This window comes from Chelonia mydas, chromosome 6 (assembly GCF_015237465.2).
Source record: "Chelonia mydas isolate rCheMyd1 chromosome 6, rCheMyd1.pri.v2, whole genome shotgun sequence".
Lineage (NCBI taxonomy): Eukaryota > Metazoa > Chordata > Testudines > Cheloniidae > Chelonia > Chelonia mydas.
In genome coordinates this window covers 23,200,896-23,224,726 of record NC_051246.2, presented here as the reverse complement: position 1 = coordinate 23,224,726, position 23,831 = coordinate 23,200,896, and the positions used below count along the sequence as shown (strand labels likewise).

The 23,831-nt window shown below is 40.8% G+C and overlaps 1 protein-coding gene across 1 annotated transcript in view; it reads right to left on the bottom strand.

Moving 5' to 3' along the window:
* Window positions 1–4,546: 4,546 nt before the first annotated feature.
* CHKA (choline kinase alpha) overlaps window positions 4,547–23,831 on the bottom strand; it is a 39,160-nt gene continuing 19,875 nt past the window's right edge. The window contains exons 4-12 of the mRNA XM_037899533.2: window positions 12,113–12,226; window positions 11,365–11,498; window positions 10,899–11,003; window positions 10,410–10,468; window positions 9,950–10,037; window positions 8,350–8,458; window positions 7,385–7,491; window positions 6,773–6,854; window positions 4,547–5,908 (exon numbers count right to left, since the gene is read on the bottom strand). Of these exons, the coding sequence (XP_037755461.1) occupies window positions 5,849–5,908; window positions 6,773–6,854; window positions 7,385–7,491; window positions 8,350–8,458; window positions 9,950–10,037; window positions 10,410–10,468; window positions 10,899–11,003; window positions 11,365–11,498; window positions 12,113–12,226 (858 nt within the window). The 3' untranslated portion in view covers window positions 4,547–5,848. The remainder of the gene's footprint in view (window positions 5,909–6,772; window positions 6,855–7,384; window positions 7,492–8,349; window positions 8,459–9,949; window positions 10,038–10,409; window positions 10,469–10,898; window positions 11,004–11,364; window positions 11,499–12,112; window positions 12,227–23,831) is intronic.

Sequence of the window (23,831 nt, the reverse complement as noted above, 5' to 3'; positions counted from 1 at the left end):
GCACCTCCCCGAAGTCTGGATTAAGGCACCTATCCCTGAGAGAGGGGTGGGGCTTAGCACTTTGGTGGCTCCCTACTTAGGGTGCTAGTTATGCAGATTGCACTGTAAGGCACCCTCTTCTTAGCATATGTGCAATGTGCCTCAGGTGGCACGTGACCAGGATTCATCACTGAATTTGGTCATCTAAGGCACCTCTCTTTCCCCATTCATTGGTGTGATGTTGCACTCCATATGTTTTATGGAAATATGCTTCTGAGTGTACATATGATGTGACTGGAATATGCTTTATGCAAAAGGTCTCTTGTAAGGTATCATTACAAAGCTTAAAATCTACGGAGTGCGTTCATCCTATTTGTATGTATGCATCATTCTCGTATCTGAAGCTAGAAATATGAAGTATAACTCTGAAGTCCCATTGTAATTATAAAAAGTGTAGGCGATTAATGGTGGTTTGGAAGCTTGATGGCTCCCATTGACTAGGACAATTGGTTGTAAATGGCTCTGTTTACTTGCAAACCTCCCTGGGTACGTGTGGGCCAGCCCTGGAAGACTGCAGAATGAGGTCTCACAGGACACGTGACCATGTCACATGATGCTGAAATCCATCTTAAATCTGGTACTTTTCCATTCAGAAGGAGGGGTGGGGACTCAGAGAGACAAAAGATTCCCGCCTTGGGCCAAAGCTATAAAAGAGGGTGGAGCAGAACAAGGGGGGCTGCCAGTCATGAGAAAACCCCTAGTTACCACCTGAGCTGGAACTAACAAGGACTGTACCGGGGAAAGGATTGGATCCAGACTAAGGAGGAGTCTAGTCTGTGAAAGAAGCTTATTGGATTTTACCTGTAAACAGTTTCTTCATGTATTAGGCTTAGACTTGCGTGTTTTTGCTTTATTTTGTTTGGTGACTTACTTTGTTCTGTCTGTTATTACTTGAAACTACTTAAATCCTACTTTTTATTCTTAATAAAATCACTTTTGTTTATTAGTAAACCCAGAGTAAGTGATTAATACATGAGGGAGCAAACAGCTGTGCGTATCTCTTTATCAGTGTTGTAGAGGGCGGACTTCATGAGTTTACTCTGTATAAGCTTTATACAGAGTAAAACAGATTTATTTGGGGTTTGGACTCCATTGGGAGCTGGGTGTCTGGGTGCTGAAATAGGAAACCTGCTGAGCAGTTTTTGGTTAAAGCCTGCAGCTTAGGGGGTGTGGACCAGACCCTGGGTCTGTGTTGCAGCAGGCTAGTGTGTCTGACTCAACAAGGCAGGGTTCTGGAGCCCCAAGCTAGCGGGGAAAACGGGCTCAGTGGTAATTCCAGCATGTCAGGTGACAGTCCCAAACCCGTCACAATTGGATAATGAATCTAGGTGCCTACATTGGTTTTGTGGATGACAGTGTTAATCCTGTCATTTTGTAAGTACCTAAAAGTTAGGTGCCATGATGCTCAGCATTGCAATGCCTAAGTCCCTTTGTGGATTTGACTCTAAAGCACTAGAGCAGGACAAAGGAGATTTGCATTCAGTTACGTGCTCTGCCACGGACTTCCTGTGTGACTGTGGGCAAGCCACTTATTCTCCCTGCTCCTCAACTGTGAAATGGGGATTTATAATACTCCCTTTCTCCCACCCACCCTTTGTCTAGTTAGACTGTGAACTCTGGGGAGGGGCTGTCTCTTCCTATGTGTTTGTGCAGCATCTAGTGCACTAGGGCCCAGCTCACAGCTGAGGCCTCTAGAAGCTGCTCTAACAATCTAGTAAAAGTGCCCACATGCAAACAGGAGGGTGCTGGTGGCCAGGCATTTTAAGTGAATGGTTTCCAGTTCTGGAATTTACTACACTCATTGGGCTGACAGAGACCAAATTTACTGAATGCCTGATCATGCTGCAAGGCCTATTGCTCAAACTCTCCCTGGGGGAGGGGTGCTTTGCTAGGAAGGTAATGCGAAGTGTCATAGGCATTGAGCCAATCATGATTTTAAATTGATTTGCACTTGAGCTTTGCAACTCACTTTAAAAATCTGAATAGGCACATAAATGTATCAAGGTGGATTGGTGGATAATGCTCACATAGACAGGAGAGTTTCTTTCCCTGTTTGTTTATGATAATAGAATCACACTTAATACTTAATCAGTGGGATATATGGGCACTCTCAAAATTAGAGCCATAAGCCAGTTTCATTTCTGGAGAAAAAAGTAGGCAGTTAGCTACAGATCAGCTTTGTTGCCTGGATAGTTAATACAGTAGCTCCTTCCTACTCTATGTCAGGGCCATCTAAGTGCACTTCTTTATTTTATTTCAGTCTAGAACCATTACTGCTATTTATCCATCTCTGGTGAACTACTTCATTTACTGCTTCACATGGATTCAGTCTGGCATGATAGATGATCCCAACTGCATCCTGTACACTATGGAAGCGGTCACAATGCTACCTCACTGATCTTTCAGAAGGACTTGAATCCCTGAAAGCCTTATTTTCTCTGCAAAGTGCAGCAAGTAGTTCCCCCCACACTTCCTGCTATGCTGCAGAAAGACTAGACAGTCAGCCTTGCTGTATTGACTGACTGTTCCTGTCAAACCCTGGGGCCAGCTTTATTTTCATCTTTTTATAAATAGCTCTCTTGTGCTTGAGAAACAGCAACTAAGGTCCTGGCTGATCGGAGAGGGAAAGATAGACAGTTACATCTACATTTAGCTGCTGGTCCTATGGATTCTATTATTGCAGAAAAACTGCTATGACTTTTTGGAGATTGATGTCTTTGGATGGCACCTGACATCCCAGATAAAATAAAGGAGATGGGTAGAATTGACTCCTCCTGTTCTACACCCATAAGACCAGATTTCAACTGGTATAAATGGATACAGCTTCATTAACTTAGCCCAGATTCATCTCACAAGAATGATTGTAAAATAGCATTTCCACATTTATTCCCCTGCAGTGATTTTCAGATGTGTGAGCTTGGTTGACAGGACAGTTAAGTACTACAATAGGCTTCCAAGGCAGGTTGCAGAATCCCCATCATTAGTGGTTTTCAAGAACAGATTAGACAAACACCTGGTTTAGGTATATTTAGTCCTGTACCTGTAAAGTGATCGTAAGCATGTTGGCTAAGTACATCATATTGTAGGGGAAGTGGAGACATAACATTTTTCATGCAAAACTCAAACTCACAGAAAGCTCAAGAGTTCAGATGACAAAAGCACCACTCAACACCCTAAAACTGTTTTTATGAAAAGCATGTTACTGAAGTTACAACTGCTTCTGCACTGGCACTTTTGAGGAAGTCACCCACATTTCTGGTGAACTCCACCAGGGAAAACACTAACTGAGCAGCTGCTAGGGTCTTTGTTTTAGTTTAGCCTGATCACAGCAAGTCTAAATGACTGGAGGTCAAGAACACCAGCAGCAAGTCTGCACTAGAGTTTCCACTAATGCTAGTGTAATATTTCTTAGAAATTACTAACAAACAAGACCTATGATTCTCTAAATCAGTCAGTGACTTTGTTCTCTTAACTGCTGTGAACCAGAGCTGTTCAAAAGAAAAAAAAGTGAGTTTATCCTTTCTGGGCTATTTGAATAGCTAGGGGGATTTTCAGAAATTCATGGACTTCAATGAGAACAGTAAAGCCAACAGTAAACATTTCTGAAAAAATCCTACAGTAGTGCCTCCCATATAAACTCATTAGAAAGGGGTATGCCCCTTGCATAAGAGGTGAATTTCCCCTCCTAGAAGCTGCTTTTTTTGGCAGAGAATTCTGTAGCATTCAGTGAACTAACATGCTGGAGTTAACTGTCCCTCATGAGGAATCTCTGGAAAGTTAGCAATTATTAGGTCTCACTCTGCATTTAGGTGGATGTGCGAAGCAATCCTAACTAATAGATGCCACTGATGTACCTGTGCAATAGCACATTTCAGGTGCATATAGCATGGCTGCATCTCTGATAGTTGGCATCTATGAAGTATGGCAGGGACTCAGTGCAACATGCATTGCACAGTAATTAGAACAATCTTCCACTGACTGGCAAACTGCCTCAATCCCATATTTTAATTGAGTCCCAAGCTGCAAATGTTACTGGTCAAGAGCTTACAAACCCAGTAGTGCTGTCAAAGTGAGCCCTTAATATATTTCTTAATGAGTTTGATTCTTTGGACCATGTACTGTAAGTATCTGCAGTTGAAAATTACAATTTCATTCTCCCAAAAGGACCTTTGCTTTTCCCTTCAGCATAGTCTAAGGTTTGTTACTACTTGATCGTTCTCCTACATTTAGAATTTAATGCTTATGCTTCAATTTGTTTCATATATTTCTGCAGAAATGTTAGTTTTCCCACTGTGTAACATTGCTAAAGTTATGACTATGATAAGATATGAGTAATGTCAGCTTCAAAAACCACAACCACTCGATTAAAGGTGTTACAAACTCAAAGTATTTGCAAACTGACCCTCTAAAGAATCAGAAATGGCAGTTTGAACAAGTCATGCTATTAGTAAACACTGCACATTCCCTCAAATGTTTTATACACTACACTATCTTCCACACAAGCCTATACAGGAATACTTAAAAAATTTATTGTAATATAATACAGTATGTCTTAGCAGAAAGCAAAGAAATAAAACAATGGCCAAAGTAAAACAAGTTCCCAAAATCTAAACATTTCTCCAGAGAACATTTACACATATGCTGTAGATTTCACAGATATATACACGTTTCAACATCATGTTACTGTTTCCCACAACACACTCAACTTTACTGGATTGCTTGCTGGAACAAGATTGAAGTCAGAGGTTTAACAAGGAAAAAAGCACCCCTAGAAGCCAACAATATGCCTCAGTTGGTAAAAAGTGTCTCCCTCTCCTCATGCTCTGAGGGAAGGAAATTCTTATTTCCCTCATTCCCAACACACCTTCCTTACAGACCTGTAATGTGGTAACGCCCCTCAGGTCAAGGAGAAGGGCTGCCTTCAGTTGGGAGTATTGTTAATGCCAATCCAGTGATCGGGGGTTGCTACAGTAATTCAAGGCACTCATCCCAGTGCTCCCAGCCTGGAGAGCTTCATATACAGCACATTGCAATACTGCTAGATAGCCAGGTTGAACAATAAAGCATGTTCTTGATGAAGGATGTGAAATGAATAGGTTAGTCATCCCAAATCTTTTCAGAATTTCCAGTTTAAGATTATCTGTATTTCATTCTACAAAGACATGTACATGACAACAACTACATTCATCTATATTTAGATAGACTTGACAGCAAATTGCTTTAATGTGTCCTTTAACCATTTTGCTGTACATAGCAGCAGCTTTCTTGAGACAATGTTCAGGGGACACAATGAGGCTAATATAATTAACTCACAATAAGGCCTTTCAGCCAGCTTCACAGTATAACAGTTGTCCTCAGACACAATTGATCTTCCCATTGACCAGTAGTGTCTACAATGCATTACCATCTACAAGTGTTCTTGTCACAATGTTCACCAGAATGTCAATAAACCCCCTAAAAACAAAAAAGTACCAACAGTAACACTGTTTGCTCTTGATGCATGTGGTATTCCACACTTAACTGTAAGCTTCCCCATAATATAAAATACCCTTTAGATTAAAAGGATTTCAAGATATTGCACTGCTGTATTATGCTTTTGCCTCCCAATCTCATTCCAAAGATTTCTTATGAAACTGTAAACAAATAAACCAAGTGATTTTTGTACAGTCTTCACAAATTGTATATCTGCATTCCAAAAAAAACTGGAATCCACTGAAACCTTCATTACAGATACAGTAGCCTAAGCACAGTGGAAGTTCTGTCCAGCTGCTTTCTTTGTACAGTAACAGATTGTCCATTCTTCCAACATTCACACTTTAAGTTTCCTCTTCTGGTCAAAGTATGCATCAAATCTTGACAGTGCATAGTCCTAAATAGAATGAAGTAAATCAATTTCCTGAGAAACAGTGTCAGTTGTGTGCTGCCATGATGTACATGCATTCTTGTCTGCAGTTTGGGAGACTATATATTATGAATATAGATAGAAATATTTCTATATTATCCTCCTGGCTTCACCTTCCAAGAGTATTTGGGGGCAAAAGGAAGAGACCTTTTAAACAAGTTAAAGTGTCATGTTAGAGCCTAATTTCAGGTTTAGTAGCACTTCTGCATACTATCTAACCCTTGGCTATTAGTTTCATGTCAGTTAAGTTTGTCTAGGAACAAAGCAGGGCTTATAGCCAATGCTATAACACTATTCAAGTGTACTAAACCTTGATCAGCAATTTCTCCCTGTAAAGTAACTAAACTGTAATATCTTTACCATTCTTAGTCCCAGAGAAGAAAGCTATGGAAAGATTTTTTTCCTCCAAAACAAAACTAGTATTAAAACTAAAATCCACTGTTCATGTGTTAGTCAGGTACTGTGGAGGGCAGATGCTACAACCCTTTCAACTACAGGAGAATGTGTCTGGGAGCGTGAAAGAATCAGCTCATTGGGAGGCGAAAAATAAGTCCACTTCTGTTCACTACTGGACAGAGGATTAGCAGAAGTTATAGTACCACCTGTAGAATCTTTTGACTTAGACATGGTAACTATAGGAGGACGGACAATTGTACTTGGAAGAAAACTAAATGTGTGTGTGCGCACGCGCGTGCGGGGCAGGTAAATTTCTTTTAAGAAAGCAACACTGACTAAAATTACTAAATTGCTCTTAACATGCATTAAGGTTTACTTTTAATTAAATGAAAGGTTAAGATTTTACTCTTTCAAAAAAAAAAAAAAAAAACATACCATGTATCCAAACTCAATGGATGAAATCTTTGCTTGTATAATGGACCACAGGCCCCAGAAGAAGTGTGATGCCAGGGCAAACCTGCAAATTACAAAACAAAAGGCTTGCTGAAAGACTCTAGCATCTCACTTTAACTGTATTATCTAGCCCACTTAGTCTAAATCAACAGTGCCAATTTTATTATTATAACTTGCTATCTTTTAGATGAGCTCATATATATTATAATGAGCATCCCAGAACAGAGTTCCTTCTTGCTCCAAGCAGTCATATGACATGACATCAGTATCCCACTGACTAATCCCCAAGCTTGGAAAATGTACCTTTATCTTAAGGTAGTTTTCATAGCACAGCTAATTTGTATAATGCCATTAGTAACTTCTATAGCCTACTATTCACATTGTGCTGTAACAGTTTTAACATGGAAAAACGACTCATTTACAACCATTATGGGCTCTCTCCTCATTTACCCTGGAAATGCTATTTAAGGCAAATCCTAATTAGAAATTTCTCAGTGATGCAAGAATGTGACACCAAAATGCAAGTGTTAAGCAGATGGACCATACGCAGAATACCAACACTGCACTATCACTACAGCAAATATAAATAGTTACCTATTAACTTCCATTAACATATCTTCTTCTGTTTTGGATTTGTCTTCGTTACTTAGATTTTCAAATCCATTTTGGAATGCAGTCAGGTAACTGGAGATAAAATGAAGCTAAAGACAATAGTGATCATGAGAACATATCAGACAATTCTTAGACTCAAGAATGGTTACTATCAGCATGATAAATTTTTATAAAGACCAAGAAGTTTAGTTTTTTCCAAGATTGAAAATTTGAGTATTAACTGTTCTGGATCATTTCAAAACCTGAGCACCAAAGAAGAATGCCACTGAGTAACAGATTAGGAATTCAGTATATGAAGACAGTATCCCATTAGTTCTATCTAACCCTTTTGCTTTTGGTCTCAACCCAAAGCTATTGAAACCAGTGGAACATCAGGACCACCTTTGTATATACATGTGGGAGCACAATAAGGCCACATCTATACTACCCGCCGTATCGGCGGGTAGCGATTGATCTATCGGGGATCGATTTATTGCGTCTAGTGTAGATGCGATAAATCGATCTGATTGCTCTGCCATTGACTCCGGAACTCCACCACGGAGAGAGGTGGAAGCGGAGTTGAGGGGAGAGCGGTGGCTGTCGATCCTGCGCCGCGAGGATGCAAAGTAAGTGATTCTAAGTCGATCTAAGATATGCAACTTCAGTTATGAGAATAACGTAGCTGAAGTCGACGTATCTTAGATCAATCCCTCGCAGTGTAGACCAGGCTTAAGTGTTGCATTGCTGCCAATAGCTTTTCAGGTAGAAGTTCATCAGGGCTTTTGTATTTTTTAAAGCATTGTACACTAACATCACAAAGTTTATGAACAAATGACTACTGCATCCAGTGACAGTGAGGAATTTTGGTGGACAGGATGTATAGTAACAAACTGGTAATCAGGAAAGAGATCAGATTTGAAGCTTGTGGACCCTGACATTTGAGTGTAACTCTACTTTCATGCACCTACCTGTTGCATCCTTGTGGGATACTTCAAAAAATTGGCTTTGAAGAATGGGTATTTTTCATAAGTATAGTCATACATCCATTCACAGAAGTGATTTGCAATGTCAAATCCTCTGAAAATTAACAGTTCAATAGTTAGGTTAGGGCAGAGTTCCTCAAGTTTCCAGAATATTTAAATATTAGCTCTTGTTTAAAATTTCAAGACTGTATTGATTTAATGTTATAAAGCATGAGAACGTTGGCATGAAGTACTTTAAGTTCTACAAACAAATCAGAATTGGCAGTAAAAGCTTATTGATGAACACACAAAAAGCAAATAGTGCAAGATGCATCAACAAGCCTTTTGTCTTTAAAAAAGCTAGCGGTAAAACCAATGTCCTTATTGTCCATGCAGGAGAACTTGCTACTGCTGTTTGTGTGGAGTACATCAGCAATACTAGAATCTGTGACCTTGACTCAAAACACCAAGGGTCCAATATATTAAAGAATTGAGAATTATTTGCCAGCATTTTTTACGGAATGCAGGAGGTAATTTAGATCACAAGTCAATTAATACTGTAAAAACCCACCTCTATATAAGTGGCTAATACTCCACTGGCATTTTGAGTTCAATTAAGTTTCTGTTGTGATAAGATTTAATGGAGTAGTACATTCAGAGCATACTTTTCAACTTGGCAAAGACTGATATATGATATTACTAAGACTAAATCAGAAAGATGCTGAATGAAGGCATTTTTGAGTAGTCCTGTATCATCCTAAGAGAATCCTTGCACACATGGCAGGAGGAAAGGAATTCGACAAAAGGGTCATGAGAAAGGAAAGCAAAGTAGCAAGAGTCTTTATGTTTACAGAAATTGCTAAATGAGTTAATTCCACAGATGTTCATGTACAGGAAGTGGAAGCTTATGCTGCACTTGGATACATTCAGAACACCAGTAACTCATGCATTTTTCTTATAGTAGGTGGCCATAGGTGAGAAAGTTCTTTGAAGTTGCCTCAGAACAGAGTAACAAAACAGCTCTTCCTGTGCTAAAACAAGGTTGCTGCAAGAACTGATTTCAGAAGAAAGGCAGCAAACTACAGTGCTAGGAAAAGGTTTTGGTAATAAAAGCCAGGACAGTGGAAGTAATTAAGATAAAAAGGAGAATTTTTAAGGTTTGCAGTAAAGATTTCAGACGCATTACTTAGCTGCTACACTAATGATCACATCTTTCTGATTAATAGAGAGATTTCTTGCATTTTCTAAAGAGGTGTTCACTTTTCTGCTCCATTTATGGGGAAAAAGTCATGTCTAGGAGGCATGCTATCACAAGACAAATATTGTGAACTGAACTGCAGCAGTCTCTTTTCAGACTTCTGCAGATGAATTAGATTTCAGATACACTGATTTAGTCACCTGTGAGACTGCCAATTTGGCTTGTGCTCTGAGCTTTTGGCATTCACGGTTTTGGTGAATCAAAGGCAGGACACAGAATGTAATGCAGAGAAATACAACTCATTGCAAGAGATTAGATTTAGAAGAGTTTTATTTTCTTTTACTGTAGTTTATTTAAAGACGTGCCAACCCTGCCAAACAGTAAAATCTTATGTTTGGAACAGTTTACCTGTAATTATAGCTACTGTATTCAAAGTCAATAAGCATTAGCTTTTGTTTTTCAGAATCCTCTCTGCCTTCCAAGAGCAAGACATTACCTGAAGAGTTTTGAGAAAACACAAATATGTAGTGAGCAGAATCACTGGAGTTGTTTTGATAAAAATTCAGACAATACTTCTAATATAAAGAGTTAAAAAAAACACGTCACTCAAGAATCCTGGCATTCCTTTTGACAAAAACAGGAACACATGTGAAGACATCGGGATACCTATATTTAAGTTGTAATAAGCTTGTCAAACCCCTACCTGTCCCCCAACTCAACCCATCATCATACTATAAGGTGTCAGAGTTCACAGGATTGAGTAGATATATAGCCCAAAACAGCATTAGTAGAAATCAAGCAAGAAATAATCAAAGGTTGCTCTTAGCACTGAAGTATTAACCTAGTTGCCAAAGTAGTGTCATCCTACCTTCTTGGCAGTCATTGTGGCAAAAGACAACTGGCGATGAAGTAGCTTCAAGCATAGATCTGAAAAACAAGAGCAAGGGGCCAACAAAGAGCTAATTAAGACAAAAAAGTTTTTAGACCCAGCTAAATGTAAAACTTTTTTTATTGCATGAAGTCCAGGTTTCAAAGTATTCCTGACAAAACCTACATTTTAATGCTGCATGTAGGCTGAGAATTTAAGTGCACAGCAATCAGGACACTCAGAGGTAGGACTCTACACTACAACCAACTCAGCACGCTATTACTGAATGCACTATTGTATCTGTTTGCAAGCATGTACAAACAAGGGACAGTTGTGGAGGCTATGGGAACTATATCAGTTTGACCTGAAAAATGTAAGTTAATACATTTCTCAGAATTCAATAAATACATCATTACATATACACACTCCTCTAGTGTCAGTGGTAATTAATAAATTAATGTAAAATGGTAGCAAAAGCTAAAATCTTACCTTAGGCTTTTCATTTCCTGGGGAAGATTGTAACTGAGGATTTTGTTAAATTTTCTAATCCGGGATTCTCTGGTAAATTTAATCCTCAATACTTGGTTTAGATACCTACCCAAAAATAAAGTTGTAAAAACAGTGTACCAAGTTTGAATGCTAGAATGCTAATTATACTACAGTTGAAACCTTTTAGTTTTTTCTTTAGTTTAGTCTTAAAAAATGTAAGATTTCAAACTCAAGATGCATCAAATCGAAACTTCTGGAAAAAAAAAGAGTCAAGTCTTCTGGACTCCCCCAGATAAAGCTGCTTATAGACAGCAAGCCTTCACCCTCACAAAATACCTGCCAGTTTACAGAAGAGACCCTCTAGAACAGCAAGACTTCTACCTATTAAGAAGGTCATTGGCTGCTGTCTTCTGACCCCCTCCCATCCCCGTTTCATAAACTTTACAATAAAAGTGAGAAGACTTACTTCTCCATTGTCCCAAAAAGCCATTTAGGTTCTTTATTAAATGGCATTTTCATACCATGAAACCTGGCCATTTTCTCAGCTATTTCTGCAGATATATCAGGTAAGCCTAGTTCTTCCGTATCTAATTTTCTGCTCTGTAACAAAATAAAGCACACTTAGAAGAGCTGATAAGGTCAGAGAAACATGAATATCACTCAATAGCTTTGAAGTAACAATCAAAAGTTTAAATTGTTTCATGAAAGTTCAGCACAATTATATTTGGGAAGAAGTAGTTAGCTGGAATATCTATTAAGTATTCATTTGGTAGCCTCTGATCTTCTGTCCTATAAGGTCAGAGGGTCAAGTTCCACCCGAAGTCTTATACCCTTGGACAAGAGTCCAGGGGATACATTAAGTGGGTCATTGAAGAGAATAAAAACAAATTTTGTGCCATTCTTTTGATTGTTAACAGAACAGCTGCTCTCAAGCTTGTTTCAGTCCATATTTATTATGATCCAACTTAAAACTACAGCTGGAGAAGAAATTTTTACAGACCTCTTCCCTCCCCCCCCAAAGATATTATAATTAGAGTCAGGAAGTCTAGTCAGGAAGTCTAGTTATAGCAACAAATTAAGGCTAACAATTACAAGTGCCAAATATTTCATTCCCACACCTCTGCTTTTGTATACAGTCCAAAGACGCCCTGGTCATGTTCAATTACAACAACTTACAGCTACTAGCCTGTTGACTAATCATGAATGTGACTCACTGGAATGAATTCCTCTAATCGGCCTTGTGGAAAGATTCCATACAGCTTCGGGCCAAGATTTCGCTCTGCAAGAATGGCAAACATAACACTCTCCAGTACCATGGCTTCTGCACCCTGCATAAAATTAAGGTTTACACAAAAGTTTAGTATACTTAAGAGCAAAGCTCCCAAAGTGAAAGTTTAGGATTAGTTTTTAAATAAATTCTGACACTAACTGATGTAGGTTTTTTTTTATGACAGCAAAGAAAAAAGGTTGCTCAATACAAGAAGTTTTAATATGGAAGCCATGCAGCATTACAGCTTCAGGAGGAAACTTTAGTGAATGAAATTATGACAGGCCCATTGGTGCCTACTGGCAAAGTGTTCACTGTTCTTCACAAGCAACTCCTGTCACACTTGACCTCACCACACCTTGAATACCACTTTCATGGATATTTATCCATGAAGGGTAGCATATGAGGTCTCCACTGAAACTTATAACTTATCAATGGTCAATCATTGCAAGATGTGTACATGGTTAATATTAAAGGAACAATGTAATTATATTGAAAAAAGGCTCATTCCTGTTTCTTCGAGATGTGGGTGCAGATGTGTATTCCACTCAGGTATGAGCACACCCAGTGCACTGAAGCGAAGTCAGAGAACTTTGTCTAGTAGTACTTGTAGGGAGCAGTGATCATGCCCTTTTGTCAAAGCTCCTCCCATGGCTATATAAGGACAGCAACACCCTGAGCTCCCTCAGGTTTCTTTGCATGAAAATGCCAGGCTGGAGACTTCAATACGGAGGACAAGGAGGGCAGGTCATGGAATACATATCTGCACTCTCTCAAAGAACAGTTACAATACAGATAACAGTCTTTTCTTTGAGTGGTTGCAGATGTGTACTGCACTCAAGTGACTCACATGCAGTACTCATAGGAGGTGGGGCTTGGAATTTATTTAAATAGAGATTGTAAAACTGCCTTCCCAAGGTTTTCATCAGGCCTTGATGCTGTGGTGATAGCATAATGTCTAACAAAGGTATGAATGGAAGACCGTGTTGCAGTCCTGCAAATTTTCACTGTAGACACACTTAAACACAAGGGATGTTGCCTGAGCGCTCATCCAATGAGCACACAGTGACTGTGGGAGTATCATCTGAGCCATTCCACAGCCTATGGTAACAAGCAGTTATCTACTTGGAAAGTCTGACTGCTGAACAGATGAAAGGCTGACCAGTCTCCAGATAATACTAAGAGCCAAGGTGAGAACAAAATTTAGTCCTCTCAGAATGCTAAGCACCACCTCCCACCACCTAAGGTATGGAGACTTTGCTCCTCTGCCCTTGAATGTGGTTTGGTTAAGTAAATAACTTGAGGTGAAACATATCACCGGGGGGAGGGGAGGAGGAACTTAGGGTGCCCTAAAGCCACTACATCCTTGAAGAACTGATCACATGGAGGATCTGCCATCACAACAAGCAATTCTTGCAGATGTTACAGCTACCAGGAAGGCAATCTTCTAGGAGAGGGGAGCCTATGATTGTGTTGCTATCTGCTCAAATGGCAGGCTCAGTGCTGCCAGCACCATACTAAGGTCCCACAACAGCACCATTTCTTTGATTGGTGGAAAAAGATGGACAATACCCTTCAGAAACCTATCACAGGGCTCAAGAATATCAATCCCTCGGATGGGAGAATGGAAAGCTAAGATCACAGTTAAGCAAACCTTCAGGGAGTCAAGAGGTAGGCCTGAAGATTTCAAATATAGCAAATGGGCTGAATTTGTCTTCACACTGCCCAAATAGAAAATGGTTTCCACTTAGGGAAATTCTGCTTAGTAGTAGAAAACCAACCCCTTGGAGCACTCTCCTCATCTAGCCATGCAGCACCCACACAGTCAGGTGCAGACTATCCAATACCAGATGAATAACTTGGCCGTGAAGTTCAGACAGCAAGACTGGAAGAAGAGGGAGAAATTTGCAAAGTCAAGTTGATGGTTTTCCAACTTCACTCTAACATTGCCTTGGCCAGGCTGGTGCAATCAGAATTAGTTTGGTGGCGTTCATTTTGAGCTTTTTGATAAACAGAAGGTCAGAGGGATGTGGAAAAGGCATACCAAGTTCAGTCCCCAATGCAGATGGAAGAAATCAGTTAGGGCCCCTGGACTGAGCCCTGCTTGGGAACTGAACTGACATTTCCTCTTGTCCTTTGTTGTGTATGGGTCAGTCGATGGGAATATCCCATATTCAGAAAGTGGGCCTCAGCACACTTAGGGACCATTTGTGGTTGTCTGAGAAAATGCTGCTGAGGTGGTTGGTGACAAGCGAGTTGGTGTGGGCATGGTATCTTCCTTGATACAGACGTACCAGAATTTTGCTTCCTGACAGCTGATCGGAGCTGTCTCCGCCCTGCTTGTTCACATAATACATTGTGGTAATATTGTCTGAATTGTTAACTGCTGCTCCCTTGATCTGGTCCCAAGCCCCCTGGCATGTGCTGAATATTGCTCAAAGTTTCAACATTGAACATGATAGTCTGCTTTCTGTTCTGATCAAACTCTGAACCTTTAACTACACCAAGATATGCTCCCTAACCTATTGGAGACAATGACTAACGTTCTTGCTGGTGGAGGATGGAGAGACTGACACTGTCCTGCTCCATCCACCATGGACGGGAGTCTAATCTCTGGAGGGACCTCTACAAGGCTGCCCAGTCACTGGCAACTGCGGTGACAAACTGAAGCAACAGCTGAAGGCAAAGACACAACCTCACATTGTTGCACTTTGTAGGTGCATGTGGCCTAGTAACCTCAAGCGTATGAAGACTCTGGTAGAAAGATGCAAATGGAGGTCCAGGCAGAGGTGATTTATCTGGAACTGGCATGGGATAAAGACCCTCGAATTCATACACTCTAGTGGAGCCCCAATTAATTTGATTTATTGAGTTGGGTTCAAAGTAGTCTTCTTTGTTGAGTCCCAGACAAGTCAAAAAGGGCCAGCATCAAGTGGATGTGACTGTGGACAATCTTCAAGTATGGAAAGACAAATTTCCCTTCTTAGGCCCCAAGAGAGTCATGCATTCTGGCAAAGGCACCTGAGGCAGATAACAGGCCAAAAGGGAGAACTGTGCACTGGTAATGTTAGCCAGTGATGAGGAATCTCAAGAACTTTCTACGGCTTGGGAGAACTTGCCTTGAAGAAATAAGCATCCTGGAGAAAGATCAGCAAACTAGTCATGATTCAGAGCAGGAAAAATAGTAGCCAATGTAACCATGTGGAATTTGATATACTGTATTGATTGAGACTCTGGAGATTGAGGATGTGCCGTTCCTCCCCTCCCCTCAAGTCTAAGGGTGGAGATCAAGAAGTACCAGGAATAAAATCCTTTTCCAATGAGGAATCTTCTCTATAGCCCACAACGTAGATAGGGTTTGGACCTGCTGTAGCAGCATTGATTCAGAAGAGCAGGAGAGAGGTCCCTGAAAAGGGACCGGGGGGAATGGGAGGGAGAGAACCGAATTGTGTAACCCAATCCCAAAGTGCGTAGGAGCCATCTGTCCACCATTATTGCTTCCCAAGCACTGTAGAAGCAAGATAGCCTTTTCCAAACTAAGAAGATTGGGTTGAAACCTTTGCCAGTCATATGATCTTCTCAATGTATACATCAAATAGGCTGCCTGCCTGAAAACGGAGGGGGGAGAGGCTGGCTGGGTAAAACTAGACCCAGAAGATCTTCTCCTGAGATGCCCGATTTCCTGTTCAAGAGAAATCTTTGTTGGTATGGTCACTCTAAAATACTGCTGGAGGTTGTACTGCTGTTGATCCAGAAAAATGGTGGTTTTTGGAGGCTTGGGTATAAATTCCCAAAGAGCAGAGTTGCACCCTTGTCCTTAAACAAGTGTAATGTCTCATCTGTTTTATCCAAGATGGAAACTCAATCAAAAAGCAGGTCTTCCACACACACTGGATATCTGGTGCTATTTCTGAATTTTATAGCCATGATGTCCTTCTCATTGTGACTGCTGACATATGTTGAGCACAGACTAATGATTCCTTGGCTATGAGACAGCCCCCCTCAATAAAAGCTTTGAACTCCTCCCTAGAGGATTCAAGTGACTTGTTCGAAATTGGTTCTACAGTCCCATTCACAAAGTTATATTTAGAGAGGCATACCTGCTAATTCACAATGTACATTTACAAAGGAGGTCAAACAGATTTTCCATCCCCTGATATCCAACCTCTTAGCTTTTGTCCTTGGGGGTAGACCTGAACCTCCCCTGACAATCTCTCATTGGCCACCGTCACAGCTAACAAGGTGGGGCAGAATGTTCATAAAAACAACCCTCTGCAAAGGGACATACCACTTGTCCATATTTGCTGTCAGCCTCAAAGAAGCTGGAGTGTCCACAAAGCCTTGGCAGGCTTCCATAGTGCTTCATCAGCATGGAGCGCTTTCTTCCTGGGTTGAGGACTGAAGAAAGTGCACTAGCTTGTGGATATTCTCCTGCACAAACCCAATCTATACTCCCAAGGTGAAGCCATTCATCTCAGGAGATTTTGTTGTGCCTTGAAGTCTTTGGGCACCAGGGAGGGAGCATCTGTAGTGTAATCTGGAATACTGTATGCAGTTGTGATCTCCCTTATTTAAGAAAGATGAATTCAAACTGGAACAGGTGCAGAGAAGGGCTACTAGAATGATCTGAGGAATGGAAAACTTACCTTATGAGAGGAGACTCAGGGAGCTTGGCTTGTTTAGTCTAAGCCAAAGAAGGCTGAGGGGAGATATGATTGCTCTCTATAAACAGATTAGAGAGAAACAGACTCCTTTCCCTCCCTGGTATTTAAGTGTCAATGTGAACACAAGAACAAATGGATATAAACTGGCCATCAACAAATTTAGGCTTGAAATTAGACAAAGGTTTTAAACTATTGGAGTAGACATTCTGGAACAGACTTCCAAGGGGTGCAGTGGGGGAAACTAACTAGCTTCAAGACTGAACTTGCTAAGTTCATGGAGGGGATAGTGTAAGGCAACTGCCTACAATGGCATGTAGCTATCTGTGACTACTAGCAGCAAACCTCTCCAATGGCTGGTAATGGGACACTAGATGGGGAGGGCTCTGAGTTACTAAACAGAATTCTTTCAGAGGTGTCTGGCTGTTGGAGTCTCGCCCACATGCTCAGGGTCTAACTGATTGCTGTACATGGGGCCAGGAAGGAATTTCCCCCAGGTTAGATTGGCAGAGACCCTGTTTGTCTTCCTCTACAACATGGGGCATGAGTCACTTGCAGGTTTAAAGTAGTGTAAATAGTGGATTCTCTGTAACTTGCCTTTAAATCATGATTTGAGGACTTCAGTAACTCAGTTTAGGGGTCTATTGCAGGAGAGAAAGGGTGAGGTTCTGTGACCTGCAATGTGCAGGAGGTCAGACCAGATGATCATGATGGTCGCTTTTGGCCTTAAAGTCTATGAGTGTAAGAGGAGCCACAAGAGTCTGCTTGAGCCTGCTCCAAGACAAATGTCCTCTGCCTAAGTCTTTAACGTAAGTGGCTGAAGGGATACCACTGGTTGGTCTGGTGATCTTGCCCTATAGTGGGTTGAAGATCCTGATCTTAAGGAACAAGGGAGCCTTCCATGGATTCCAAGGCCTCTCTCTGGGGCAGAGATAGGCATCAGGAGCCAGAAGGTACCAGGCCAAGAGCCCCTGTCTTTGCTGCGGGAACGGTGCCAGCACTGGTACACCAATCAGAATCAGATGGAGGCCTCGACCTCCTTGACTGGCACGTGGAAGATTGAGAGCGTGATGAGGACCCGAGTTGATCTCTATTAACTGCTATCAGCGTCCAGAGGAAAAGGATGCGCCACAGTGGAGAGCAAAGAAACAGCCAGCCTTGTCCGAGATCCAGTGAGCCGGTTCTACTGGTACAAAACCCAATAAAGAAGTCTGCTCTGAAGACTGGAAATGGTGTGGTTCTCCCACTTGATATCAGTGGGAAGGGAGGAATTGATGTGGAGGCTGGTAATGACCCTGAGGGCAAAGTCTGTACTGCAGATAATACTTGTACTGAGGAGAGCAGTTGTGCCAGGGAAGAACTTAGGATCAGTACAGAGGACAGCTTTGACTGTGCACTCTGATTGCAAGGCATTGCTGATGCTTGGAAAACCTCTAATCAGCTCAGCCTTTGCCTTCATTATTATAAGAGACCCTGCAGGTATCTGTCCCTGGACAATTGGGAAATGAAGGACTAAAAGGCAAAGCAGGTCTGACATTCCTTGCCACTGACATACCAGGCAAACAATTGATGCTGATTCCATCAGTATTGGACTAAACATCCTGCAGATGGTGTGGAGTCAATGAGAGAGTCTCAAATTGATGTCTCAGTACTGGAGAGTGGGTGAAAGGCCTGACTCCATCACCCAACCCGAAGAGTCACGGTTCCAGTCTGCACTCCTTGATGGGGACGACGACTATCCCAGCACCTGGAATGGCCACTGTGTTTTAGGAATTCTTTTCCTCAGAAAGTGAGAGGAAGGAAAACCATCCCTTTTCTTCCTGGGGGAGGCCTCAGCGCCTGGCCAAGGAACAATCTCTTCTCAGGCTTTAACATTGTCTAAGGAGCTGGTACGATGGAGGTTCCCAGTGCCGACAGGCTTTATATGGCCAGCTCCATCAAGTCCCTTGCCATCTGCCTTCTCTTTTTGAAAGATTTGAAGATGGAGCACCTTTCTTTAATGTGCCACTCTCAAGCACAGTAAACAACGTGTGTGTGGAGCAGAGTTAAGAATAGCAACCCCACATGATAGACTGTTTGAATCCTGGTGAAGGCATTCTACTAATAACACCGCTAACCTAATTAACTATACTTAACCAAGATACAATCACTATGCTCAAGCTTATAAACTATTTACAAGAAAGCCGGAGAAGACCTAAAATCAACATCAAGAAAATGCCACATTGAACACTCCAACTCTGGCCATGGGTAATGAGAAGGAACAGAGGGAGATTGGAGCAGCACCATCTTTATATAGTCATGGTAGAAGCTATGAGGAAAGGACATGAACATCACTGTTACAGCTACTGCTAGGCAAAGTTCTCTGGCTTTAGTGTGCTGGGCACGTGCAACTGCTTGAAGGCCTAGGCCTTATGGTCTTGTAGTAAAACCAAGTCAACAAGGAATCAGATCTGAGATGGCCCATTCAAGTGAGAGGGAGAGGTCATCTTTTCCCTGGTCAGTCAATAATGTAATGCAAAGTTCGATTGTCTACCCTTGCCTCATCCCCATATAGACAATGGAAAACCATCAAAGATAACTGCAAACAACTGAAACCAGTTGGAGTTGAAAAGAAACATTTATGGCAGGCAGCAGATCCCCCTGGCTCTGAATAAAGTTTTCACTATAATAGTGTAAGGAAAGGTATTCAGTACCCATTCACTGTAGAGCCATCTTGTTGAGCGTGGGTGTTTCATCAAAGAATGGATCCTGGCTCCTGTGAAGTCTACTAGCTCTGCAACAGACTAAACTTTGGGGGAGAAAACCTTCTTTATTAGATAGGAAAGGTAACTAAGGACCTAATTTGCATTTTGTTTTGTATTGTAATGGACTTGTTTCCATCATACTTTATTGTTTCTAGGGAAACCTTTATCTTTTCTTAAAATAAAAGAAAGGGTTTATTTAAGTGCTCACAAGTGCTGTACATCATACAGGAAGCCATGATATAAGGTCACTAGCAAACTGGGGTATGCTTTTCCTTTGGGAATAGAACTGGGATTTCTGTAAGTAGCCAGCTTCAGGGGTTGGATATCACAGGGGAATGCTTGAAGGGCACTTGGGGACTGGGTGTGCCTCTTGTTAACCTTCAAGGCAAAGATGGTGATAGCTAGTTAGGTCCTGAACAGCACCTGCCTACCACAGGTAAGACTCCCTTTAATTGAAGGTAGGGGTAACAAGATGACTCACATTCCTGGGTACCCTGAGAACCATCAAGTATCTATGGTAAGCAAATCATTGCCAAGGCTAGGTTACACAAAACTGATTTACATTAAACCTTATCAGTTTTGGTTTTCCAGCACCACCTCCATCTACAATTATTCCACTTGTTACAACATTGCAGACCATGTATGAACAGGAATATGGTAACTTGGACTGGTGCTATAAATACTAGTGAACAACATTAAGGTATCCTAACACTCTAAATTAATCTCATGCAATACAAAAAAGTCAATACTATCTACACTTAACTATGAGGCTCAGCATTTAAAATAAAAGTGGACTTTGTCTATGGCTGTTTGGATTAAGGTGAAAATTTTAGTTTGAGAAACTAAATTTAATGACCCAAAGTAGAATACTCAGTGTATCCTTAATTGGAACACTTTAGATCCATTTTCCCTGCACCTTTGCAAATTTGGTCATTCTTTAGCAGCAACAGACCTAGTTATTTTTAGGAATAATGTAATAAACCTTTGCAAAACAAAGGTGGGAAGAAAAAACCCAATGTCTTATAAAACCCTAATGCAAATAGATTTATATTAAGACTCTGGCTCCATCTCTAGGATACAATAAACCAAAACTATCAAATCTATACAGTAGATATGCAAGTACTACATTTGAAAATTAAACATTTTCTTCTACAAAAGCTGCCTCTCCTTGGAAACATCCCAGCAGCAGCATCACATAAACACCGTCAACTCCAGTATTTTTATATGAATGGAAGGGAATTAGAAATTAGCCATGATCAGTCTAGACCTTTTTGTACATTGCTCACTCAAGGTCAACATCACAGAAGTGTAGCTGTCACCATGTGCAAGATTAGCTCTGTAAAGATGTAAAAACCATAATACAGAAGAGACCACATTGGATCTGCCTGTTATGGTAAGAGGAAGTTATTTGTACTACAGTAAATCCTAAAGGGCTGATCAGGATACTGATGGAAGTTGTACAAACACAGGAAGACAGCCTTTGCCCAGAAGAGCTTATACAATGTAGGGAATGAGCACAGTGTGAAAAGTGTCCTCTTCATAACTTTTTTGGCATTAGACAGGTTGAAAAAAAAAAGTGGTTTCAGATAGTGGTGCAGAATGCGTTTTTCTTGCAAGAGTTACCAGGGGCAAATACACTCTGGAGTCTGCCTCTTCCCTTGCTCCTGCCTCCAGCAGCTCTTTTGGCTTTGTTGGGCTCCTGGCTTAGGTCTTCTTCTCCATAGTTCTTTAGTTTTCTCATAGCTTTGACTTCACAATGCTTTCCCTGGCCTCACTGTATTTGTACTATAGTTTGTGCTACAGCTGTATTGACTCAGTCTCTACCCCTCACAGCTGAAAGAAAACCACGAGAACATGAACCAAGTAGGAATATATACTCTGGTGTCTTCCCAAGTACACTGACAGTCAAACATCTAGGGGTCAGGATAACCTCCAATATGTCTAAGGCTTGTAGGAGGTGCGTGGGCATCTTAAACCTCTTAAGGCTCTCCCCTCCTGCAGCCTTCAGGAGGTCCAAAAAGACAGATGCTCCCCTGATTTCCCCTGCTGCCAAATCCTTTGCTCTTGAAGCCCCTTTCCCAACACATCAAGTGTTTGCAGAAAGGGTGGAAACTGAGATCTTCCTCTGCAAAATTACTCCTGACCTGAATGGCAGAATGGCCCCATCAATGTGCCCTTGGAAATATACCATCAACACTGGATTCCTTAGTAAGCAATTTAAATCTAGGTTTGGGAGGTCTTTTGAGCAACTCTTACTTTGAAATGTATGTATATTGGAATCAGATACCATAGTGAGTAACCTTTAGAATGAAGGTATTCTGGTCAGGGAAGTTTTTGTACTAGTTTTAAGGTGTTCTGGTGGAAGCCTTCTTGCAAATCTCTAATATTCTACAGTGTAAGATGGGAAGGATAGAAAGACAGGTATATCCACAAGTATTTAACATATTGAGTTAAAAATACAAGGCAAAGCTTAAGGATTTCAAAATACTGCTGTGGCAAATCTGAGGAGTATGACACTTGCAGCACATAATGGTTGTGTCCCCTTCCTTCATGCAGTGTTTCTCCATCTTAGTTTTCTGAGGCAGAATTAATACCTCTAACAAAACACTCTCGATAGTTTCACATGCTCTTGCTGAGGCTTTGCCAAGCGCCAAAATTCAAGTTAGAATAGACAATCAACAAGGTAAGTTTAGCAGAGGCACCAGATTTTTAACAAATGCCTATTTATGACTACGCACTCTGGGTCATCTAAGATTTAAAGCTTCAAGTAAACTGATGCTTCAGATCCAAAATGAAGGTCATCTGGATAGTCACACTTTCATATTTCTAGAAGGTGAAGCGGCACACTCCTCTGAAGTTACTTGGATAATATGGTGATGGGGCCAGGCAAGTACCTAATTAGATAAAGACATATTTGGTTTAGACAAAGCTGAAGAGACTGCTCATCTAATTTTAGACCTCTGAAGATATTTGACTGGATTTCTACTAATCTACCCTGTCTCCTCAGACTAAAGGACAAAATGTTTATTCCAGATGATTTAGCTCTGTCAAATATTCCTTGGGCATTAGATATTTTGACTGTTTCATCCTAAGGAAACCTGGGAGGGAAATGTGGGAATCAATTCAAAGAGTATATTCAGAAAAGTAGAATTATATAGTTATACCTTTTCTGAAGATACCACAGACTGAATGGCTATACTTGGAGACTATAAAAGGTGATGGAGTCAAGCTTTGTTGGTGGGGCAGCATAATGGATCATGCTTTTGCATAGACCACTTGCTCATTCCAGGTTGTCAAGAAGGCTTGGGACTTCTGATGCATGAGAAGCAAGTCAGTCATGAGGGAGTGGAATTTCATGTACTCTACAGACCACACTTAAGTGATGGCTTCCCTATTTGCCCTGGCCAGCATTAAGCTGCAACAGCTGCCAAATTGTTGAAGACAGGAATAAGATTGTCCACAACTACATACTTATCAAATTTACTAAATTGTTCTAATAGTACTAGAAAGAAAACTAGGAACAACTTATGTATTCCTATGGAAGGAATCTGCCCTCCCTTTACTAAAAAGTGTGTTGTAAGACCAATGGTGTGGCAAGAATCTAAAAAGCCCCAAGACTCTAATCCAAAGCAAAGTAAGTCTCACCATCATTAGTGAAACCCCATGTGTTACATCACAATATGCACATTGTTTTATTGCTGGAATAAAAATTCCATTAAGAACCAGGGACTAGCCTGCTTTAGAACAAATTCTAAGGACAAGTTCTGGAATATTGCATTAGAGATAGGGTAACTCAAGCTAGGTCAGTGTGGTTCTTCTATGAACCTTCAGAAACAGGGTGGCTGATTAATCTTTCCTGATTCTCTATCTTTCATATGCTTAATCCACATGCATTGTTTGGAAATATTAAATAAAAGGCACATCTGAAAATCTGGTCACATTACCATACAGACTGATATTTACAAAACCTTACTGTTTATCTATACTGAAATTTTTCAAGGTCTAATGTTTCAGTTTAAACCTAGAGGCAAGTTTATCATCTCAAATCTGATTAAGTGGCCCTTTAGAAACTGCCATATTACTAGGTTAATGATTTACCCAAATGCCTTTGAAAAAAGATTCTGTATTGTTTTAGGCAGTATAAAATGACCTGTTAATTTTTAGCCTGCAAATGGTCTAATTAAAATTGATGTTTCAAGGTTACAGAAACAAGCAACAAATTGCAGGCATAATCAGACAGCTGTTATCCATGCAGAGCCAA